Here is a 23,994-nt window from a genome sequence, read left to right on the forward strand (position 1 = left end):
TGAGAGAGGACGATAGTTATTCAACTCCGTGGGATCACCAGCTTTCAAGAGGGGCGATACCAGAGCTTGCTTCCACACAGCTGGCAGTGTGTGAGTGGACAGGGAGAGATTAACAATATCAGTAACTGGTTGAGCTATAATCTGAGCTGCCATTTTTTAAAAGAACGGGTCGAGGCCGTCAGGCCCGGCAGACAGGATCAATTGAGTGCAAACCCTGTAAGACTTCAGAGACCGAGAAAGAAGCTAAATCAGAAACAGGGGAGTTCATCTCTTGACTATAGGGCTGTGAGTACGACCATTTAGAGCAGGGGTGTCAAACTCAATTTCATCACGGGCCACATCAGCATTATGGTTGCACTCAAACGGCCGGTTGTAACTTTAAGACTATATAAAAATACATATAAAAATATCTAATACATAAAATAATGTATTATATAACATTATTGCCTCTGCATTGGATTATTATCGGATAGGGTAATAACTTCATAATTAACTACGTTTGAAAGCAGAAGTCTAGGACAAATAATTGCAAGTCTCTTCAGTGAGAATGTCACAAAATGATTTGAAAAGAGCCAAAACGACATTTTGGGGGGGAAATTAACATTTTGGGGAAAAAGCAACATTTTGAAAAAAAAGACAAATTCTGAGAAAAAAGTCAAATTTGAGATGCATTGTGGGACATGTAGTTTATGGGCAACGTGCTTATGTAAAGTAACATGTAACTGTATAATAAACATATTTATATTCTTTGCAGGCTCTTATGGGGCCACAGAAAATGAAGTCGTAGGCCGGATTTGGCCCCCGGGCCTTGAGTTTGACACCCCAGCCTTTTTGAAGTGAGCACTGAAAGCATTAGACATACCATCGGAATCTGAAATAAAAGAATCACTGACCATCAGTTTTTGTGGGAAACTAGAAACCTTCTTGTTCTGAAGTGATTTAATTGTTTTCCAGAATTTAGAATGGTCATTAAAACTATCAGTGGTTAAGCTCAGATAGTAATCAGCTTTAGATTTTTTAATAAGGGCTGAACATTTATTTCTGAGGACACGAAAAATAAGCCAGTCATCACTAGTGTTAGACTTCCTAGCTAAAGACCATTGCTTATTTCGATCATGAATGAGATCAGATAATTCTCTAGTAAACCATGGAGTGTTCCTATTGTTAACTCTAAGGGGGGTATGTCTATTAATAATCGATAAAAAGTGATCAATAAAAAATTGGACGGCAACATCGACAGATGGAATTAACGCTATGAAGTGCCATTTAACCTCCGCCAGATCGTGTAGGAAAGCCTGCTCAGAGAAGTGTTTGAAGCAGCGCCTGAGCACAATAAGGCCCTTGGCTTTGGGCAACTTAGTGCTCCTAACGCAATGGTCGCTGATATCATTAGGAAAAACACCTACAGACACATACTTATGAGCTGCACATAATCTGGTTGCATGAGTTTTTTTATTTGCATAGAGCCAGTAGGAGAACATCTTGGGTCCCAAAGAACGACACACTCAATGCTACAGAACAGCATTGTACTGTAGATAGATAGGAATATCAAGAATATCAATCAATCAATGTTTATTTATATATTGATTGATATTCTTTTCTTTATTCAATATATCTTTATTGCCATCATACAAAGTACAACGACATTTCCTAGGTAACTCTCACTGCATATATGCATTAGTATTTCAAGAGCTTGCAATTGTGTGTCTTTACTTATATTTTTTAAGGCAATACCCCCGTGGACAAAGCTAGTTTAAGAGAGAACCATTTTTTTTGTGTGAGTTTCTCGTGGAATAACTTGTTTGTGGCCCTGACTACAAACCCAAACATCACATTTTGGGATCAAATCAAACAATCGTACCACATTGGTTAAAAGAAACGTTAAAAAAAAGTGGATAACGCTACATATTGATGGCAATAAATACAACATAAACTGTATATATATATATATATATATCATATATGGGTGTAATGCTTGGGTAGTGAGTGACACACTTAGCCTATGTAATGTTTAATAGATGATAAATCAAATCCTCACAACCAAGACTGATGGTATGGAAAACCCTTCGCTTCCTCTCGTTTTAATTAAGTGACCGACGTCTTTGCAGAGAAGAGACAGGAAGTGCAGCGCTGAGAAAAAGTCGGACTCATTCACAAGGCCCTTTGAGGGGTTAGCTAATTCTCGTGTGAATCCTACACTTCCTGTTAAGACAGAGTACACGTATGATTCCACGCACCCAGAAGTGACCCATGGATGTACAAACACACGAGATATGAAACAGCTGTTGACGTTGTTAAATAAATGGCGGTATTAGAGAGCAGCTCCTACGTGTCTCTGTATGTGTGAGAGATAACGACCCTCCACCATAAAATTAAACGCATAAATACAGAAATATCTGCAAAAATAGTGTCAGTTTAAACCCAACCAACAATTTTAAAGACTTGTATTTATATATTTATAAATACATCTTGTTTAAAACACACCTGAAAGTGTTAATGTTTATTTTAGAGCTAGCATAGCAGGTATACACGATTTAGCCTGTGTATCGGTAATTGCCTTTTAATTTTTAATTATGTTATTATATGATCCACTGTCTAGAAGTGCCAATTTGTCAAGAAAAGATCTGGCATTATTATTTTTTATTATAAAACTACTAGGAACATAATTGAAGCAAATCATGTACAAAAACATCTAATAATATGTTTAAAAACCACTATTCATTTGTATTATGGCTTTTTAACGTCTGTTTTTAAATGTATGCAAGTGTCATTTTATGATGTATTTCTGTTGTTTTTTGGAAATAACTTTAGCTTTTTTTAAACATGTTTGTGAGTTAATTATTATTGTCTTCTTACATGACAACATTTGGGTGTGTTGGAAATAAAAAAATCTGTCTTAAAAAACACTTAAACCAATGACGAGGCCTACTTATGTTATTGTATCTTTCCCCCTCTTAACTGCCCTCTCTTCTATCCCCACTCTTATTAAACTGGCCGCTCTTCCTTCTGTATATAAAGCTGTCTTTCCCCCTAAGGCCTCCTTAAACTTTATCAGTATGTGGGGTCGTAAAAGTTCCAGCAGTCGTCAGGATAGTTGAGTTCATCTCTAGTTCCTCTGACATCACGTTTTCTACTCCTACTTTATTAAAAACCTGGTTCTACCTCTTACAAATATTACTAACAGCGGCCAATAAAACGATTACAATAAGATGGCATACATTGATTTATTTGTGGCGCCACAAATAAATATCGTCCGCCACGAATGGATCTGATAAAAAAAAATAATAATATTTTTTTTTTTTTTTTTTTGTTGGTCTAATGCAGGGGTTCCCAAACTTTGCCATGCCAAGGACCCCCATATAGCATTATCCTCTGGCGGGGACCCCCCTGTTTTAAAAAAAAGTGCCTCGCGATGGAGCATGCAGTGCGTTGCCACTACATTTGGGGCCTTCTGCCTGATCGAAGCTGTCACTCCGCTTTCTTTGCCGGTCACAGCCCCACTGCCCCATCTGAACACACACCCACACAACGAGACCAGTCAAGTCCGTTTGAGATGATGTACTCATCTAAAACTTGGAAAATGTCTCTTCATGTGGTCCTACCTTCCAGTGCTTTGCAAAATAATATTTCCTCAACAAAGTTGTCTTCTGAAATAAATCTGATGTATGCAAGCATTTCTGCGACATTTGCTACATCCGTGCTCTCGTCCAGCTGCAGAGCGAAACATTCACTAGCTCTCACTTGCTCCAAAAGCTGAGCAGATTTTCACTCTCAGTAGCGGCAGCTCGATTCTGATTGGCTTGAAGGGTGTCCGTGTGATTCAAAAACAAAAAATATTAAAAGATTGGCATCAAAGGACACATAGATTGATTAATATACAGTTATTAATAACATCTAAAAAAAGAAAACATTTTTTTTTTTTTTTAAATAAAAAATTCTGTTTCCCTCAAACTTTGCGTGACCCCCATGGCGCCCCCTGGCGGCCCCCACTTTGAAAAACACTGGTCTAATGGATAGTGAGGTGGGCTGATGATCGGAAGGTTGCGAGTTCGAATCCCGCCTGGAACACCACTAGTGTGCCCTTGAGTAAGGCACTTAGCCCTCAGTTGCTCCAGGGAGAATGTCCCTGTAATCGGTCATTGTAAGTCGCTTTGGAATAAGGCGTCTGCTAAATGCCTAAATTATATTTTTAGGAGAATAAACCCCACAGATCCTCAACTCCGGTGTGTCTCACTCATTAACAATGAGCCTTTGGCTTTTCTTGCGGGGAGGGGGGGGGGGGGGGGTGCGGTGCCCCCACAAATAGAATGGATGGCGAGTGGCTGACAATTCTAAAAAAGTACATAATATATGCTACGATTACAGAGGGACGTTTTTAAAGAAAGATGGACACCATTACGTAATAGGAGGAAACTGGGATTAATAATGGACGGATTATAGAGGCTGCATTAAAAAAAGCAGGTTCTACGTCTAAAATAACTTCCTGTAAAGAGCTATCGAACCTTAACGTAGGGACACACCAAGCTGACACCAAAGAACTGACACCAAAGAACTGACACAGACGGACCCCGACTGTTGCGTCTTGGCCATGTGTCGCACTGGAACACACCGCAAAGACTTCAGTTTACGGCCAAGAAGCACGTACGAACTGCGCATGCGTGAGTGGCAATAACTCTCCTTACCAGCAGGCGGCGGTAGTGTGTATTCGTCATTCAAAAGAGGCAACAACCGGAAGACAGACTGCGTGATACACTCAGATTTGCCTTCTTAATAGTTTGTTTGGGTCCCTCACTTCCGTTTAGCTTCTCATGCACTGATTCGCTAGCTGAACAGCCAATCAGAGTGATTTATTTGACTGACAGCCTTTGACCGATTGCCTACCCATTCGACATATAGAATCGGTAGGCAATCGGCCAAAAAGGTGTCGGCACGGCCGAAAAGACACGACGGTGCGGGACACACCAATCTGAGTAGGGCAACACGACGCTCATCGTCGGCCTGACATCCATCGAAGGCCAAAATCGGCTTGGAGTGTCCGGGGCTTTAGACCCTTTGTCCACATGGTGTGTTTGCATGGCTATCATAAAGTCTCAATATCTTGACACCGTTTTTAAAAGACAGACGTGCCTTTTTTCTACCTCTTTTGGTGCTACTTTGAATTAGTTTGACACCCTTTTTTCACCATGCAACAACACCATGAACATGCTTGCTCTCACACTTCATTATCAATGGGCCTTTTTCCTGCTCAGTTTGACTGCCGTAGCGTTAGAAATACAAAACTCAGCGGCAGGAACAACAAGTGTCTGCCTGGCTGATCTTCTTCATTTATTGGTCTTTTTTATAGGATAGAAGAATAGAATAGGGAGGGATGAAACCCTCTTTAATGGTCTCACATGCACAGCACACAGTGACATGTGTCCTCTGCTTTTAACCCATCCTAGTACCAGGAGTCTAGTACCAGGAGCAGTGCAGCTATTGTACAGCGCCCTGGAAGCAATGGGAATGAGGGGTGTCCGGTTCCTTGCTCAGGGCAGGAGGTGAACTAGGACCTCTCCAAGTAGCAGTCCACACTCCATATTTAGGTCTGTTCGGGGAGTTGAACCGGCGACCCTACGGCTCACAGTCAAAGCCGCTACTGACTGAGCCACTGCTGAAATACACTGCCAAAAATGAGCTTTTCCTCCAGTTTCTGCAGGCGCTTTTCTGTAAAGTAAAAATGGGTTCAGCCCTTTTGTTGCTGTAGATTAAAGTGACGGCTCTCTCCTCATTGATAACTACTGAAAAAGTCAGAAAAAAGGCCCAGTTAAAAATCTTTTGAACATTTGACCTTGGCAGTAAAGGAAGGCAGGCAAGATCAGATATAATCAAACGTGGGGAAAGGGAGCGGAAGTATGGATGGTACATGTTGGGAAAATACTGAATGTCCTCTTCCAGTATGAGAGTAACATGATAACAAAGGTATCCCAACTGTAGCTGTGAACATGACAGGATGTGTGATTACCTAGAAGAGCATCAGGACTGTTTGAGGCATATGATAGCTATGTGATTAACATGATGATTCAGCCTCTATGGAGAGAGACATCAAGCATGCTCATTTCTGACGTGGAGCTAATCTGAAGTAAACATTGAATACTGCTTTCTATTCCTCCATCTTGTGACTGTGTAACTCCCTCTCTTGGATATCAGCATGTGAAGGACACTGTTCAGGAACTACTTGATGCTCTGTATGTGATGACTACTTCCATTCTGGAGAGGATCACAGATACATGGATCCTGAGATTCAAGCTCAAGCCGGGGACAAGTGAGATTTTTCTAACAGTATATATGGCAGTTTTTTCCCTATAATCTTTCCCCCCCTTTAACCATTCCCCTAAACGTGACCTTTGACCCTGACCTTGACAGCCACATCCTCCGTCTCCGTGGGTCTCATCTGTCGCCTGGTCGGCAGCTCGTAGTTATCCATCTGGTAGCGTATCGGCTGCTTCCTGTTGATGGCTTTGGTCTTCAGGGGGACATTAAAACACACAGAGAGAGAGAGAGAGATGAAGTTAGCAATAAATATGAAACTGAAGACTTTCCTGCATCCGCTTCAGTTCCTCGGGGAGAGGAAGTAGAGCGGGGGTTCCCTCTGAGACGGAGGATGTTAACCCCGAAGGTTCAAATCCCACTGCTCACACATTATCCAGACACATAGAAAACATCCTGTTCATCAGAGGCGCTGCTCTGCATGTACATTTGGTATTTTAGTAGCAGAGATGGCAAAAGTACACACATCCTTTACTGAAGTAGAAGTACAGATACTCGTGTTTAAAAACCATGAAACGATGTCTATAAAACAGTTTTAAAAGGATGTCTTGGCATCTGTTTTAAAATGGCATGAATGTTTGATTTGTTTTTTCAGCTCTTCGTTACCCAGCAGATATTTAATGTGACTTCTGTGAGTTGCACGAGTCTCAGATCTTAATTAGAGGCATTCTTTGCCGCAGATTTACTCGTTGCTTTCTGCTTTTTTAACAGTTTGACTTCCTTTTCTGCAGATAAACAGGTGCCTGATTTTATCCAAAAGACCCCTACCTTAAATAAAATAGTCCTTTTTTGCATTTAAGTATGCCCTTCTTCATAAGGCACTGAAATGTTGGAATAAACTCAAGGAACATTTGTGGTTTTGAATACCAGGGTCTTATAATTATTGCCTTTTGATCGACTGTGGTCTTATTTCTACTGTCTACTAAATTAGCTTGAAAGTAAAACAAGTGGGATGTTTACATTTCTACCGAAAGTTGCGGAGACTCCAAAACTGTTTGTAGATGAAGATCCACAAGGTTTTCCAAGAACTCAAGGATTTTATAAAGAAGTGTGAATATCTGCTACTTTTCAGCTGTGTCTATCCTCTGCAGATATCAGGTATTAACGAGACTGAATACAAACCACAAAGTTCCTGTTGAAATCCTGATATGAATTCAAACTGGTGTTACGAAGATAATTGTGCTAATTGATCCTGTTCTCGTTAGAACTCGTTAACACTCACCCCGCCTGAGTGTTTCTTTCCTGCTTCCATGGAAACAGACATGTCACCGTTCCTCCAGCTGTCGTCTCCGATTTCGTCACTCTGGAGAAACTCATTGAGCTTCTCGACACTGCCAACACACACACACACACACACACACACACATTTATATTAAAGGATAAAACGATCCTAAAGTAAAAAATGATCACACCAATATGTGGATTCAGGTGGATGGAAAAGCTTTACAGGTGCCTTTCGTCTGTTATATTTATACGTTTTAAGGTCAAATGTACACACACACACACACACACACACACACACACACACATTTGAGCGAGGATGATTGTGACGACACAGATAGCGCTAATCTCTGAGGAGGTTAGAGTTTCTCCTCCCTGCTGTCAGGTTTCCTCCATGTTCCTTTAATTAGATGTTTGTATCACAGCCTTTTTTAGTCATGTCCACAACCCACACACACACACACACACACACACACACACACACACACACACACACACACACACACACACACACACACACACCATGTATACATCACTTCAGGGGACATTGCATTGACTTACATGCATTTCCTGGAGACTTACCCTAACTTTAACCATAACCAACACATGCCTAACCCTAAGTTAGCGTTGTCTCCATAAGGGAGGCGAGTCCCCACACGTGACTGTGTAGACAGATTTAGGTCCCCACAAGTATAGTAATGCTATGCCACACACATACACACACACACACACACACACACACACACTCACCTGACGAGAGCCTTCACAGCGAATCTGACCACAGTGGAGAGCAGGAAGAGAGGAGTGACGAGGATGTGGAACAGCGCCAGAGCAGCGAAGGCCTCGTGAGGAGTGGGGCCTTTTTCATTCAGGAAATGAGACATCACAAACGTCTACGAGACAAGAAGTGAAGATCAGTAAGCCTTGTTGGTATTCACGTGTCATGTTATAGTTGAAGGAAGCAGAAAGAAGCAGCACAATGGAGATGAAGGAAGAAATGATTTGAGGTGAAAGTGACTTACCGCGAGCACGGCAGCAATGGGGATCGCAGCGTTCATGAAGACTGGAGAGAGAGAGAATTTGAACAGACATCAAGAAAATGTATAATTTAATAGAATATAATGAGTATAAAATGTAAATAATACATATTTTAATTTTGTATTTATTCCCAATACTTTGAGTACATTTTTCTTATCAAACCTAAATACTTTTACTTATCAATGCAGTACTTTTACTTGCAATGGAGTATTTTTACCGTATAGTATTAATACTTTTCCCTAATTAAAGCCTAAAAGACTTGCTGTTTTATTTCCCTATACACACACAGACTAATTCACTTATCAAAGTCACATGTACTTTTTTTAAATTTTTTATTTAGTTGTAATTTTATTATATTATTATACCACATGTCCTGTCTTTCTTTACCAATCCCCATAGAGGGTCTATTTTCTGCATTTAGCATCATTTAAACTCAGGTGTTTGTCTCCATCTTACTGGACATGGAGGTGTAGAAGGCGAAGGTCCTGAGGCTGGTGAGCTCCTTCCCTCTGGTTTCCTCCACGCTGTCGCAGAAGATATTCTCCCAGGCGTAAAGCTTTAACAACTTTATACCCTTCAAGATCTCCGAGGTCTTCTTCAGACGATCTGTAGAGTGCTCCTGAAAGCAGAGGGAAATAAAGTCTGTGAAATACTGGGTTTACATCATGAAGTCTGCAGGAAATATGACACATTCAGAGGTGGGAAGTACAAATACTTCGTTACTGTACTTAAGTACATTTTTCTGGTATCAGTACTTTACTCCACTACTTATTTTCTGATGACATTTTACTTTGACTTCTTACATGTTGAACACAAATACCTGTACTTTCTACTTCTCACATGTTGAACTCAAATACCTGTACTTTCTACTTCTTACATGTTGAACACAAATACCTGTACTTTCTACTTCTTACATGTTGAACTCAAATACCTGTACTTTCTACTTCTCACATGTTGAACTCAAATACCTGTACTTTCTACTTCTTACATGTTGAACCCAAATACCTGTACTTTCTACTTCTTACATGTTGAACTCAAATACCTGTACTTTCTACTTCTCACATGTTGAACTCAAATACCTGTACTTTCTACTTCTTACATGTTGAACTCAAATACCTGTACTTTCTACTTCTTACATGTTGAACACAAATACCTGTACTTCCTACTTCTTACATGTTGAACCCAAATACTTGTACTTTCTACTTCTTACATGTTGAACTCAAATACCTGTACTTCCTACTTCTTACATGTTGAACCCAAATACTTGTACTTTCTACTTCTTACATGTTGAACCCAAATACTTGTACTTTCTACTTCTCACATGTTGAACCCAAATACCTGTACTTTCTACTTCTTACATGTTGAACTCAAATACCTGTACTTTCTACTTCTTTCATGTTGAACTCAAATACCTGTACTTTCTACTTCTTACATGTTGAACCCAAATACTTGTACTTTCTACTTCTTACATGTTGAACTCAAATACCTGTACTTTCTACTTCTTACATGTTGAACACAAATACCTGTACTTTCTACTTCTTACATGTTGAACACAAATACCTGTACTTTCTACTTCTTACATGTTGAACTCAAATACCTGTACTTTCTACTTCTTACATGTTGAACACAAATACCTGTACTTTTTACTTCTCACATGTTGAACTCAAATACCTGTACTTTCTACTTCTTACATGTTGAACTCAAATACCTGTACTTTCTACTTCTCACATGTTGAACTCAAATACCTGTACTTTCTACTTCTTACATGTTGAACTCAAATACCTGTACTTTCTACTTCTTACATGTTGAACTCAAATACCTGTACTTTCTACTTCTCTCATTTTCCAAACAGCTGGTTCCTTTAGTCTGAATGTGTGTTTGGTGCGTGATCATTATTCTTTAGAGTCATTGCGTGCCTATTGATTTGAACACGATCCGTGTATCCATCATTTCCTGGTCTTCTCTAAAGAAGAGGGACCAATGGAAACGTTGTCATGTTGCCGTTGTTCAGCATGGAAACATTCATTAGCTAACAATGACATTATTGTTCTATTAATATAAAGGGAGGTCAGGTACTCTTTAAAGCAGCTGCTAGTTATGGGTACTTTTTACTGAAGTACATTTCAAAGCCTCTTTACTTTGACTTGAGTAAAGAAGTTTAGTCAGTACTTCTACTTTCACCAGAGTATTTTAAACACGAGTATCTGTACTTCTACTTGAGTAAAGCATGTGTGTACTTTTGCCATCTCTGGAAACATTTTTAAATAAACAGTTATATAAGCCAGCCGCTCACCAGTGTGCTTTTCTGAGTGTCTGCCAGCTTTGTAGCGATGAGGTACTGGACGGGGGCCAGCAGGACGATAACAGACGCTCCGACCAGAGCGCTCCAGCCCAGCAGGTAATAGAGCAGGATCACTCCCATAATAATCTGCAGAGAGAGGAGGAATTAGGGTCGTTTTAGGATCAAATAAATGATACGGAGGAATTAGAGGAGGGGGTAATACTACGGGGAAATAACTCAGATGTTTCTTCGACTCCTTTTTGAGGTCTACAAATAAATAAAAAGCAATTAGCAATCTCTAAAATGAAAAGATATTTGATTAAAAGATATTAGATTAACATGTGCAAGTGACACATTTCCACACTCTTAAAATGTTTGGGTATTTCTTGTTTGTTTTTTTAACTACATCACTTCACGTCGCAAGGTTGATTTAGCTTCATCACATCATAGACACATATGCTTGCAAAATGTGATTATTCTACAAAAAAATATTGATACACCTTGACTAAAGTCACACATTTAAAAGAAAAAAAGGTGTTTTTCTTAACCCTCCTGTTGTCTTCGGGTCAAATCTGACCGATTCACTACTTTCATCGATCATAACTTTTTTGTTTTACATTCAATTTCATCAAGGCTTTATGATATCCCTCACAGTAGACATTTGAACATATAAAATGGCTGATCACCACTTTCATTGCATTTTGGATGATTTAGTCAACTTTGTAACACCCATGGTGTTCCCGGTCACATGACCGCCATAAAGAAAAGGAATAAGTAACCATCTGGATCACACACACACACACACACACACACACACACACACACACACACACACACACACACACACACACACACACACACACACACACACACACACACACACACACACACACACACACACCCACACACACACACACACACACACACACACACATACTCTAGATGTGTTACACCCCCCCCACCCTTATGTGCCCATCCCCCCATGTGAATCACACCTGACACACACACACACAGAACAATTTGAAACATTTCCCGCTCTTATGTGCCCCTCCCCCACATGGATCACACCTGGCACATGCAATACATGTTCAGTGTCTGTTCTTTGTATATTTACTGCAGTTCTTCATGTACACCAGTAGTCTGATACAATATGTACAGTTTGAAAGGGTGTTAAATGACATTTGGTGATGATTAATGGTTTTTGTGTTAATGTAATATAGTTAAACAGGACCGGTCAAATTTGACCGCGAACACCAAAGTAAGGGGGGACGAAGGCAATAGGAGGGTCAAGGGGGATTTAAGGGGATCTTAGGAGGATATCTTAACCCAAAAAAATGCATTTTATGTTTTTAAATTGATCATTTATCTTGTTAATATAAGCTTCCCCAGCTCCATATTTTATTTGTATGTTTTCCTCACCTACAAAAGGCATTTAAGATAAGAAGATAAGATGAGATAAGAAGTACTTTATTGGTCCCAATTTGGGGAAATGTTGTGTTGCAGCAGCATGAAAGACATGGCATTGTACAATACAAATTAAAAAGACTAGAATTAAACAAGAAAGTAGAAAATGTTGAATTTACAAATTAACGATAACAAAAACTAAATATAAATCAAGTTTACATTCACAAACCATTAAAGTTGTTAATGCAACATCATTACAGAACATTGAATGCATGGAGGTGCTGTTACCTGCACAGGCATGGCCCAAAGGTTGGGGCAGAGGAAGAAGAACCACATCAGCTGGTTGGTCTCAATAGCAACCAGGTTGTTGATCTGCCCGATCGTCATCTCCCCCATCGACATGTTGGAGGTGGACAGACGCAGGATCTTGTTGTAAATCATCGCCTAGGGAATGAAACAGACATAGACATATATCATTACAACTATGGATTTGATGCTGCATTCATTTTACAAAGGTATCGATTAAAGAGGCCCTATTGTGCTTTCTGGGGGGTTTTCCCTCTCCTATACACCTGAACATCAGCAGGAGAGGACTCTTTAAAGTAGAGACACTACATACTGATATACACCTGAACATCAGCAGGAGAGGACTCTTTAAAGTAGAGACACTACATACTGATATACACCTGAACATCAGCAGGAGAGGACTCTTTAAAGTAGAGGCACTACATACTGATATACACCTGAACATCAGCAGGAGAGAACTCTTTAAAGTAGAGACACTACATACTGATATACACCTGAACATCAGCAGGAGAGGACTCTTTAAAGTAGAGACACTACATACTGATATACACCTGAACATCAGCAGGAGAGGACTCTTTAAAGTAGAGACACTACATACTGATATACACCTGAACATCAGCAGGAGAGGACTCTTTAAAGTAGATACACTACATACTGATATACACCTGAACATCAGCAGGAGAGGACTCTTTAAAGTAGAGACACTACATACTGATATACACCTGAACATCAGCAGGAGAGAACTCTTTAAAGTAGAGACACTACATACTGATATACACCTGAACATCAGCAGGAGAGGACTCTTTAAAGTAGAGACACTACATACTGATATACACCTGAACATCAGCAGGAGAGGACTCTTTAAAGTAGAGACACTACATACTGATATACACCTGAACATCAGCAGGAGAGGACTCTTTAAAGTAGAGACACTACATACTGATATACACCTGAACATCAGCAGGAGAGGACTCTTTAAAGTAGAGACACTACATACTGATATACACCTGAACATCAGCAGGAGAGGACTCTTTAAAGTAGAGACACTACATACTGATATACACCTGAACATCAGCAGGAGAGGACTCTTTAAAGTAGAGACCACTACATACTGATATACACCTGAACATCAGCAGGAGAGAACTCTTTAAAGTAGAGACACTACATACTGATATACACCTGAACATCAGCAGGAGAGGACTCTTTAAAGTAGAGACACTACATACTGATATACACCTGAACATCAGCAGGAGAGGACTCTTTAAAGTAGAGACACTACATACTGATATACACCTGAACATCAGCAGGAGAGGACTCTTTAAAGTAGAGACACTACATACTGATATACACCTGAACATCAGCAGGAGAGGACTCTTTAAAGTAGAGACACTACATACTGATATACACCTGAACATCAGCAGGAGAGGACTCTTTAAAGTAGAGACACTACATACTGATATACACCTGAACATCAGCAGGAGAGAACTCTTTAAAGTAGAGACACTACATACTGATATACACCTGAACATCAGCAGGAGAGGACTCTTTAAAGTAGAGACACTACATACTGATATACACCTGAACATCAGCAGGAGAGGACTCTTTAAAGTAGAGACACTACATACTGATATACACCTGAACATCAGCAGGAGAGGACTCTTTAAAGTAGAGACACTACATACTGATATACACCTGAACATCAGCAGGAGAGGACTCTTTAAAGTAGAGACACTACATACTGATATACACCTGAACATCAGCAGGAGAGGACTCTTTAAAGTAGAGACACTACATACTGATATACACCTGAACATCAGCAGGAGAGGACTCTTTAAAGTAGAGACACTACATACTGATATACACCTGAACATCAGCAGGAGAGGACTCTTTAAAGTAGAGACACTACATACTGATATACACCTGAACATCAGGAGGAGAGGACTCTTTAAAGTAGAGACACTACATACTGATATACACCTGAACATCATCAGGAGAGGACTCTTTAATCAGGGTTTTGTTTACTTGAACTTTCTTGTCAGTATTAATCCCAAATGTAGGTTTATTGTCTAGTAAACATCCAAAGGGGGATTTACTTTTCAATATTCTGTCCATTAATCACTGTACCGTTAAGAGAGAGGTAAGAACTTCTAAAAAAATGTCCTTACTCTTTGACACATTCAACAAAATGATTAATTAAATGTCTCCATTTCCAAAAACAGGACGATGGAAAATGTCCTCTCTGTTTCATTTCATTCTCTTGAATACTTTTCACAGCAACACCTCAGCATGGGGTAAACAAAGCGTCTCGAGTTAAATACCCACGATGCTTCACTTCATCACTACCCACAATGCTTCACTTCACTCACCAGCAGGGCTCCGCGCAGGTTGATGCCGGTCTCTATGGTAACGTAGTATGACGCCTGCAGGAAGGTCCTCTGCAGGATCAACGCCAGGAAGAGAAGAACAGCGAGAACTGAGGGGTTCTGAAGCAGCTCGGTGGACGGTATGAAGTACACGTCCATTTTAGTGTTCTGTAACCACACACACACACACACACACACACACACACACACACACACACACACACACACACACACACACACACACACACACACACACACACACACACACACACACACACAGATACATTAACAGGTGATATACTGTCTTTTTTTAAACCTGATCTAGAGTGCATTCATTGTTTATACCTCCTTATAGTGTTCATACTGTCTGTATTTATATTATCCTACGACAAACACTGCATTTGACTTGTTTTGCACTTCTGGTTAGATGCTTAATGCATTTCTGTGCAATGACAATGGGTGCATCTCACTTCGGTTAAATGGATTCCTTGCGTCCTTCACTTGCGTCGTTTCCCTGCATCTAGTCTCTCCCACCATTGAAGCATGGAGAGACGCAAGGAAACCACGAGAAGCAGGGAAATTAGTTTCAAGAGCAATGGGGCATCGTTTCCTCCGGAGCGTCACGTGAAGCGACGTCCGTTTGTGATGACGCCGCACAGCTGATCGTCTGACAGCAGCCAGATCAGTGCATGCGCTGCATCGTCCAATCAGTGAGCGGTACACAGTAAGGGGGCGGGGCGAGTGTCTGAGGATTTCACCGGAGGATGGTCTGGTGGTTCCTCGGTTATCGCTCCTCCGTTATCGCTCCTCCGTTATCACTCCTCGATCCTCCGGCACAAATAAGGCCACTGGGACGGTACTCAAGATGGCGCAGACAAATCAACTTCCGGTGAGACCGAGCCCGAGGAGCGAGGAAATGAGAAATAACCGAAGTGAGACGCACCCAATAAAGGTGATTCTAATTTGTAGCTAGTAATTTGCAATTATCGATAAACCACTGAGGGTAAAATAATGAATGGAGCAGGGCATCAGAATCAGAACACTTTATTTATCCCAGGGGAAATTGGGCTTTGTGACATTTGCTAAATTGTTTAATTAAATAAAATAAATGACAAATAAATGTCAAAGGAAAAAGTAATATGTGTATAAACATGAAAAGTCAAAGTAAGTGCACACTTTTGCTTTAACTTAATTATCGTGTTTATATAAATATGTTATTATATCTTTATTTGAAACAGCTGTCAGACAACAAAGTTTTTTTGATAGACATCCAGAATAAAAAAATATCACAAAATATAGAATCATAATTATAAAAACATATAAACTCACATTTGCTACACTAATCATCATCGCCTCCAATGCCTAAAGTAAAAGAAGAAGAAAAGAAAGATAATGAAAATTAGGAAAACAACAGAAATTCATCAAAAACATTTGAAATCATTGTAAAATATTTTTGGGCAGCTGGATTTGTTGGATTTGCCAGAAGTACTGTAGACTTCTATACAATCTTTTAGGTCTGGTCGGGGACTTGAACCGGAGACCCTACAGTTCCCAGTCCAAGCCCCTTCTGACTGAGCCACTGCCGGAAGTAAGGACATTTTCTCATAGACTTCTATACAATCTGAGGTAATAACACAAATGAAAATTAGCTAAATGTTCTCATGGACTTACAATCTTAGGTAATAAACAAGAGAAAACTAGGCTCATTTTCTCATAGACTTATATACATTTGAAGGTAATACATCAAGAGAGAAGTAACATTCGAAAATAGTGAACAATGGGAGTATTCCTTCCATATATTCCACTCTTAGCATGTGAAGGAATATATACACACACACATACACACACATACACACACACACACACACATACATACACACATATGCACACACATACCATGTATACATCACTTCAGGGGACATTACATTGACTTACATGCATTTCCTGGAGACTTATCCTAACCTTAACCATAACCAACATATGCCTAACCCTTACCCTTACCCTAAACCTAACCAAGTCTTCACCCTAAAATTAATGATTCCCCTCATGGGGACCTCCATTTTGTCCCCATAAGGGAGGCGAGTCCCCACACTTGACTGTGTAAACAGATTTAGGTCCCCACAAGTATAGTAATGCTAGGACACACACACACACACACACACGCACACACAGCAGTAGCAGTAAAAGCACATAGTGATGCTCTGCAGGCCTGCGTGTGTCTTAAAGTGTGATGTGAGTGGAGAATGTTCCGTGTCACTCAGCCATGCAGCGCTGCTCTGCTCTTTATCTCCTGCCCATTATACCCACTTTAAAGGAAGGCAGAAGACCGGACAGCCTCTCACATCTCTAACAACATCCAGCCAAATGGACTGAATGAAAACACACTGCCATTACAGGAGCGTCTGCTGTGTGTAACGATGGATTTAAGAGGAGTCGAAGTCTGTGATCGGCTCTGCCAAATGGACCTTCTGCTTTCTCTCTGCCTGCACCCGCTTTGTTAAGCCGCCATCGGGAGATACTATTGTTTTTAGGTTATTGTATTAATAACTACAAGTTAGGGCTGCTCAATTCATCGTATTTTAATCGCAATTACGATTATGGCTTGCAACGATTACGAAAACAGCGTAATCGAAATAAAACGATTATTTTTTTAATATTATTATTACTTTTTTTTTTTTTTTTATTGGTTCTTCAGTTGAGTTATGTTTAAAGTTCAGGGTAATCAACTGTTAAAAACATACTGTTCAAATGTTTTTTCTCCATTAAATTGATGTTTTCAAAGTAAATGGATAATCGTTTTTAATAATCGTGATATCAATTATTGACCCAAATAATCGAGATTATGATTTTTGCTGTAATCGAGCAGCCCTACTACAACTTTGATCCCGCTGATGTTGATTTATGAACTCCAAGGGCTGCACAATTTATCGTTTTTTTGTTCTTTATGTCAACTAGTGTGCGATAAACACTTGCTTAAAGACTGCAATATTACACTCTGTCGCTTGATGAGGACGTTAAAAATAGTAGAAAAGTTCACATATGCAGCTATAACTAAGCCTGCACATTGATAGTAGTGCAGGCAATTCATTAATTAAGTCCCAGGCGTCTCCAACAATACAATAAAAAACATGAAACAGTGCAAGAGAGAGATAGAGTAAGCTTTAAGGAATGCATTACTTCAACAAAGGTCCACATATTAAAAGCTGTTTGGGTAGAAGCGTTCATCGACCCAAACAGAGTGTTAGTTCACCCAAAGGTCAACACAAATGCAACTACAAGTGTGTGTGTGTAAAGTCATTTCAGGGCTTTATGACATTACAGACATATCCTTTCACACACTCAGACGTCACACACACTCTGGTGGTGACATGATGACTGTGATCTACGCCTCAGTGACATCAAACTGGCTTCAACATCAGGGTGAAATGTGGACAACCCATGATGTCATCATTTGGAGTTGATTTTGGTTTAACTGTAATTGAGTAAACGCTTTAATCCAACTTTGGTCGCATTGACGGCTCCAGGAACACCAGTCTAGAGACACGTTTAAATATCCAAAGTGATTCCTCAGGAGAGAAAATTAATGACGTTTACATTTCTCGTCTGAGTCTCAGTTTTCGATCACCACAGGCTGTTCAAATGCAACCCTCTTATCGCACTTTGTTCATCAATTTCTAAGGTAGTTTTCAATCAAATCAGTCCTTTTATATCTCACAGCTGTCAGCATATACTGAAGCCATTTGGAGCATTAAGACCCCGTTTACACGAGGACGATACGGGTTGTATCCGCATAGTTTCTCTTACGTATAGCCCTTTCGTTTACACGAGGCCGTAACAAAACGATAGAAACGGACCCCAAGGTGGATAGATCTGCAAACGGAACGGTCTGGGGGGTCAAGCGGCTCCGTGTGTACGCCCTATACGATCATTTCCTGATAACGATTAAATAGCCCCGCCTCCCTCTCCCCACCTTTCCCGCTCAGAGATCAGCTGCTGGGCTGTCCGAAGAGGGGGAGGAAAAGAGAGGCTCCGTTTTTTATTCTTATATTATTATATAGAGTCCTTATCAATTTGTTTTAAAGCTAAATAAATAACAAAGAAGACCTCTGACCGGCACTTTTCTAATTTTGTCCGGAAGATTTAAACTTTAAAGGACATGTTGACCGGCGAAACTCTGCCGCACGGTTCCCTCGTCCCTGCTGGTGGACTGCTGGTGGACTACCGGAGAGATTTACAGCAGGAGCACACGCCGTCCACCGCGGAGAATAAACAGAAGGGCAACCATGGCAACCAAGCTACGGGGTCTTCTTTGCTGCTTTTGGTGTATTTTGTGGCGGCAGCAGCGCCACTTACAGGCCCGGCATATGTACTACAGCGTTTCCAGCGGGTCGAGCGGTTTCGTGTGAACGGAAGACTTTTTGGAAAACGCATACGGTGCGTAAACTAAAACGTTCCCGTGTAAATGGGGTCTAAGCTGTTCTCTCTTCCAACAGCCTTGACTCTATCAATGACCCTGTGTAAACCTTCATAAGACTAATAGACTTTTAATTGAATTTTGAACTTAATGCAGTGCACTTTATCCATGCAACAACTTCCTCCAGCCTTTGATTTATCTTTGATTTCCCTGAGGAACGCCTCAAAGCATTTCCACAGAAGCAAGGATCTGCGTTTTCCCCTCCAGGTACTGGCAAAAGACGGGAATTGAACTTGACTGAATTACTGATCACAAACAAATCCAAGACACCACCCTCACACTAAGAGCTGCTCTCAGCAAACCATTGGTTGTTTAATCATAGGGCAGATTAAAAAAACGAAAATCTTCAAGGTAAAATGATGTATCTTTTCAAAAGTGTTTGATTATTTGATCGAGATTATCGTCTCGAAAGCTTAGAGGGGTTCTAGAGTTTAGTCCTCTTTAATTTATATCCCAATACCACAGATTACACGTACTGTATGTCTCTGTATGTCATTTTTCACATTTGGGTCGCGGACCACCAGTTGAGAACCACTGCATTAAAGGATACAACATTTACAACAAAGACAGTCCTAAAGTATATATGTATTAAGAGAGAAAAATGGATCAGGTGGATGCAACAATATTCCAGGTGCCTTTCATCTGTTATATTTAGAAGTTTTAAGGTCAAATGTAGACACACACACACACACACACACACACACACACACACACACACACACACACACACACACACACACACACATACAACACACACACACCTCCTCTCCTACCTTGGCCTTGTCCTGCTCTGACAACTTGTCCTTCTTCAGGTACTTGACGATGCCGCAGATGCAGAGCGGCCCGGCGAAGCCCAGCAGGTCGGCCAGGTATCTGAAGGTGGAGCTGAGCAGGATGGGCCGTCCGAACGCTCGGTACATGGAGCGCCAGATGGACGGGGCTTTGTTGGGATCCTCTGCTGTCTGAGGGGGGAGGAGGGATTTAAAGGACCCCTAATATACTGTTCTTCATCAATATATCACAGGTCTCAGATATAAACAGAACCTGTCTCTGATTGGCTGAAACACCAAACAGATCATTGCAGCATTACCCATAATCCCCTCTGTTTCAGTCCTGTTTCCAAAGTGCTGATTCTCTGTCTGTTAATTTAGATGAAAATAAGGAGCCCCTCCCCACGCCCCTCTGAGAGACATTTGGTTACAAAGAACTCAATGGTGCTCTAGGAGGAGATTCAGGTGATAAGGGGGGGGGGGTTACCTTGTTGCTGATTGGCTAATGGTTACACAAGACAACACATCGTTATGACATCATAAAGTGGCCAAAATCTGATCAGCTCATTTTCAGACAGGTTTTTATAGAAATGGATCAAAAGAGAGAGAATCTTTGTTCCTGAAACTTTCAGAGTCTCTCATTAAACGTGACTAAATCATTCTTCCGATACTATCACCATGTCAGATTTCGACCTCCTCCACTCACCCTCTGGTCCTCGTAGGCGTCTTTGAGCTTCAGGTAGTTGGTGAGCGCTCTCATGGCGATGGGCAGCTTCCCGATCTTCTTCAACTCGATCGGCCTCTTGTGGGCTCCGATAATCAGAGGATTCATCCACCAATATGTTGCCTAAAAAGTGTCAAGAATTTGTCCTGGTTACTCCGCTGACAGGTGATATTTTGTGATGAATAAATTATATCTTATGGCCTACATTTTTTAATAGAGTGCACCTTTTGTTGCATTTCAGTCGATCCTGATGGTATCTCTAATTGATTCGTTTATTGATATGATTTTTAACATTTTGTAAATTGTATTTATTTGTACCTGTAATTTGGTTTGTAATTTGTATTATTTATTTCACTATTTATTTATATATATTTTTGGGATTATTCATCTGTAAAATTAATTAATAGAATAAAATAATTTTAAAAAATACAATTAAAAATAGAAAATGTAAGAAATTCAATTAATTAAAAATGTAAAAATGTAACTTTAACATTGGAACATTACAAAATATATAAATACAAATTATTTTTTATGTTTCTGAGGGAAACAATAAAATACATATAAAAGTGTGTTTGTTTGTACCTTAGACAGCAGGTTGACAAACGGCTGCAGGAAGCGAACGCCTAAATCCTGCAAATCCTCGGGGGGTTTCACCTTCTGGGGGTTGGCAAAGAACACGTACTTCTACGGGGAGAGAAAAGGACAAAATTAATCAACCAAAATTGACAGACAACTTATTAATAAATTGCATAAAAATATCTATATTATATGGATGCCAAAAGCACATGGTGACCAAATCATTAAAAAAAATGCAATTGTTAATTACAACTTGTTTTTTTGTTTAAAAAGTGGCGTCAGATGCCTCCTCACCCTGACTCTGATGACGTTGATCTCCACGGCCATCAGCAGCCCGTACAGCAGCACCAACAGCGCCGTGATGCAGAACCTCAGGTGCTGAGGGCCCACCTCGTGCGATGCAAACTTCCACAGCTTGATGGACTTGGTGATGAACGCCAACACCCAGTAGATGAAGAGGACTGAGCAACAGGAGACAGGAGAGGGATGTGGTGTCGTATTAACGCACGGGTACATAACGGATCTTAAAATGTAACTTAAAATCTATATATATGAGCACAAGAAAATACTTCCTGAATATTCCTTGTGTCATTGTCTCTGATTTCTAAACATCAACGCGTGTTTCCAGGTGAATTTGTGAAAAACTAGTCTGATAAATGTCCTCAAGAGATGTCACTTGAGTCAGGTGTGGAGTAGGAAACATGATTACCAGCTCCAGAGTTGCATTGTGGGTAATGTCAGTGCCAGGTTTTAATAAGGAAATAGATTGGGTGAGAACATTTTGATTTCTTAGATTTGTACCCTTTTTTTGGATCCAACAATGTAATTTTAACACAATATGAAATCTGTCGAGTCCTCCTTTAAAAGCTTGAAATGATATACTGGATTATTAAAAGGGAACAGCAAAAAAATACGAGGTTTTAGCGTGTTACCGAGCAGCAGTTTGGGAAAGTTGGACGTGTTCTTGTCTTAAAATGTACATTAAAATATATATGAGCACTGAAAAGGGTGAACATTTTTTGATTTCTTAAGATTTGTATCCTTTTTTTGGATCCAACAATGTTATGTAAGTGCAATAATGAACGAGTTGAGTCCTCTTTTAAAAGCTGGAAAGGATGTACTAGTTTAATAAAAGGTTAAAGCTAAAACAGACGAGGTTTAATGAGTGTTACCAAGCAGCAGTTTGGGGAAGTTGGACGTCTCGATGTTGTGATAGTAAACGACTGATGTTGTCGCGGCGATGAAACCCATGAAGGCCGGCAAGAAGAGATGAAGGTGGGTGGTGGTCAGCATCATCCTACAGCAAGAGGGGGAAATATAAGAACTATTAACATGTGGATATTAAAAGGTTCATTTGGGGCGAAAAGGAAGAAAAAAAGTAGTCAACTTTATTGTCAATCTTTCAGTTTGTGTGTACAGACAGAGAGATCGAAATACCGTTTCCCACAATCCGGAATACAAAAACAAATATATATGCAAATATGTATATTGCTATATATACTAGGGATGGGAATGATTCATCGAATATTCAAAATGATTCAGCGGTTAACCGTTTTTTTGGGGGTCGAATGTTCGAATATAAATTTGCTTTCAAATTCCCATCCCTAATATATACACAACCAAAAGACACATTTATACATATACATATTAAAGGGGACCTATCATGAAAAATGCACTTCTCTACGTCATCATGTGTCCCCGGTGTGTCGGGGAACTCACGCAGCGTCAGAAAATAAAACCCTCTCTTTTCCTCCGTACCCACATCTCTAAAAACGGGGAACAACGGAGCTGATCCAGATTTGCGTCCGATATGACGTCATATCTGAAATGTGGACCCACGGCCCAATCAGAAACGCTGCTATCAGAAACAATGCACGACTGTTTTGGACGTAATATGGTCGGTGTTTACATTAGCATCGCTAACACTCAGAGCTAACCTGTACTGGAGAGCATGTGTGTGAAGAAGCAGGAAGTAAAAAGGAACTCACCTTGTGGTATAACCGGCAAGAGAGAAAGCCTTTGAGCTCCAAACTGTTTCAGAGAGAATCCTTGATCTAATCATCCTTGCATTTCATCAGCATTTTAGACAGAGGCCGTTTCTCAATGTCGAGTGAACATGCTGCAGAGCCACTATTTCAAGTATACTACGTCATCGAGTGGCTCCGAAGGACTGTTTAAATGCATGTTAAATGCCCAGCATTCGGCGCCACTTGATGACGTAGTATACTTGAAATAGTGGCTCTGCAGCAGGTATACTCAATATTGAGAAACGGCCAGTATCTGCCCGGTTCCGCATGAGCCGGCATAAGCTCCGCCCTTTCTTATTAAAAAAAATTCAGTTAAAAAAAAAAAAAAGCTTTATTTTTTTATTTATACAGGTGTAAATCTCATTGAGACACAGGGTCTCATTCTCAAGAGAGACCTGTTTATACTCAGAATCAGCACTTTGGTGTCTTTGTCTCACTTGTCGGAGACGATGCCCTCGGCGAACTCGCAGACGTGGACGAAGAGCAGCGAGAAAGTGAGGATCC

At 40.3% G+C, this 23,994-nt stretch overlaps 1 protein-coding gene across 1 annotated transcript in view; it reads right to left on the reverse strand.

The window, feature by feature from the left end:
• Positions 1 to 23,994, reverse strand: part of abcc9 (ATP-binding cassette, sub-family C (CFTR/MRP), member 9) — a gene marked incomplete at both ends in the record, with an annotated part of 81,462 nt that extends 57,468 nt beyond the window's left edge. The window contains 15 exon segments of the mRNA XM_034238689.1: positions 6,395 to 6,502; positions 7,529 to 7,637; positions 8,278 to 8,420; positions 8,550 to 8,590; positions 9,022 to 9,184; positions 10,859 to 10,993; positions 12,539 to 12,694; positions 14,923 to 15,087; positions 16,249 to 16,281; positions 20,167 to 20,355; positions 20,870 to 21,010; positions 21,470 to 21,571; positions 21,758 to 21,924; positions 22,636 to 22,760; positions 23,928 to 23,994. Coding sequence (XP_034094580.1) covers positions 6,395 to 6,502; positions 7,529 to 7,637; positions 8,278 to 8,420; positions 8,550 to 8,590; positions 9,022 to 9,184; positions 10,859 to 10,993; positions 12,539 to 12,694; positions 14,923 to 15,087; positions 16,249 to 16,281; positions 20,167 to 20,355; positions 20,870 to 21,010; positions 21,470 to 21,571; positions 21,758 to 21,924; positions 22,636 to 22,760; positions 23,928 to 23,994 — 1,844 coding nt within the window.

Source organism: Gymnodraco acuticeps, unplaced genomic scaffold, assembly GCF_902827175.1.
Source record: "Gymnodraco acuticeps unplaced genomic scaffold, fGymAcu1.1, whole genome shotgun sequence".
Classification (NCBI taxonomy): domain Eukaryota; kingdom Metazoa; phylum Chordata; class Actinopteri; order Perciformes; family Bathydraconidae; genus Gymnodraco; species Gymnodraco acuticeps.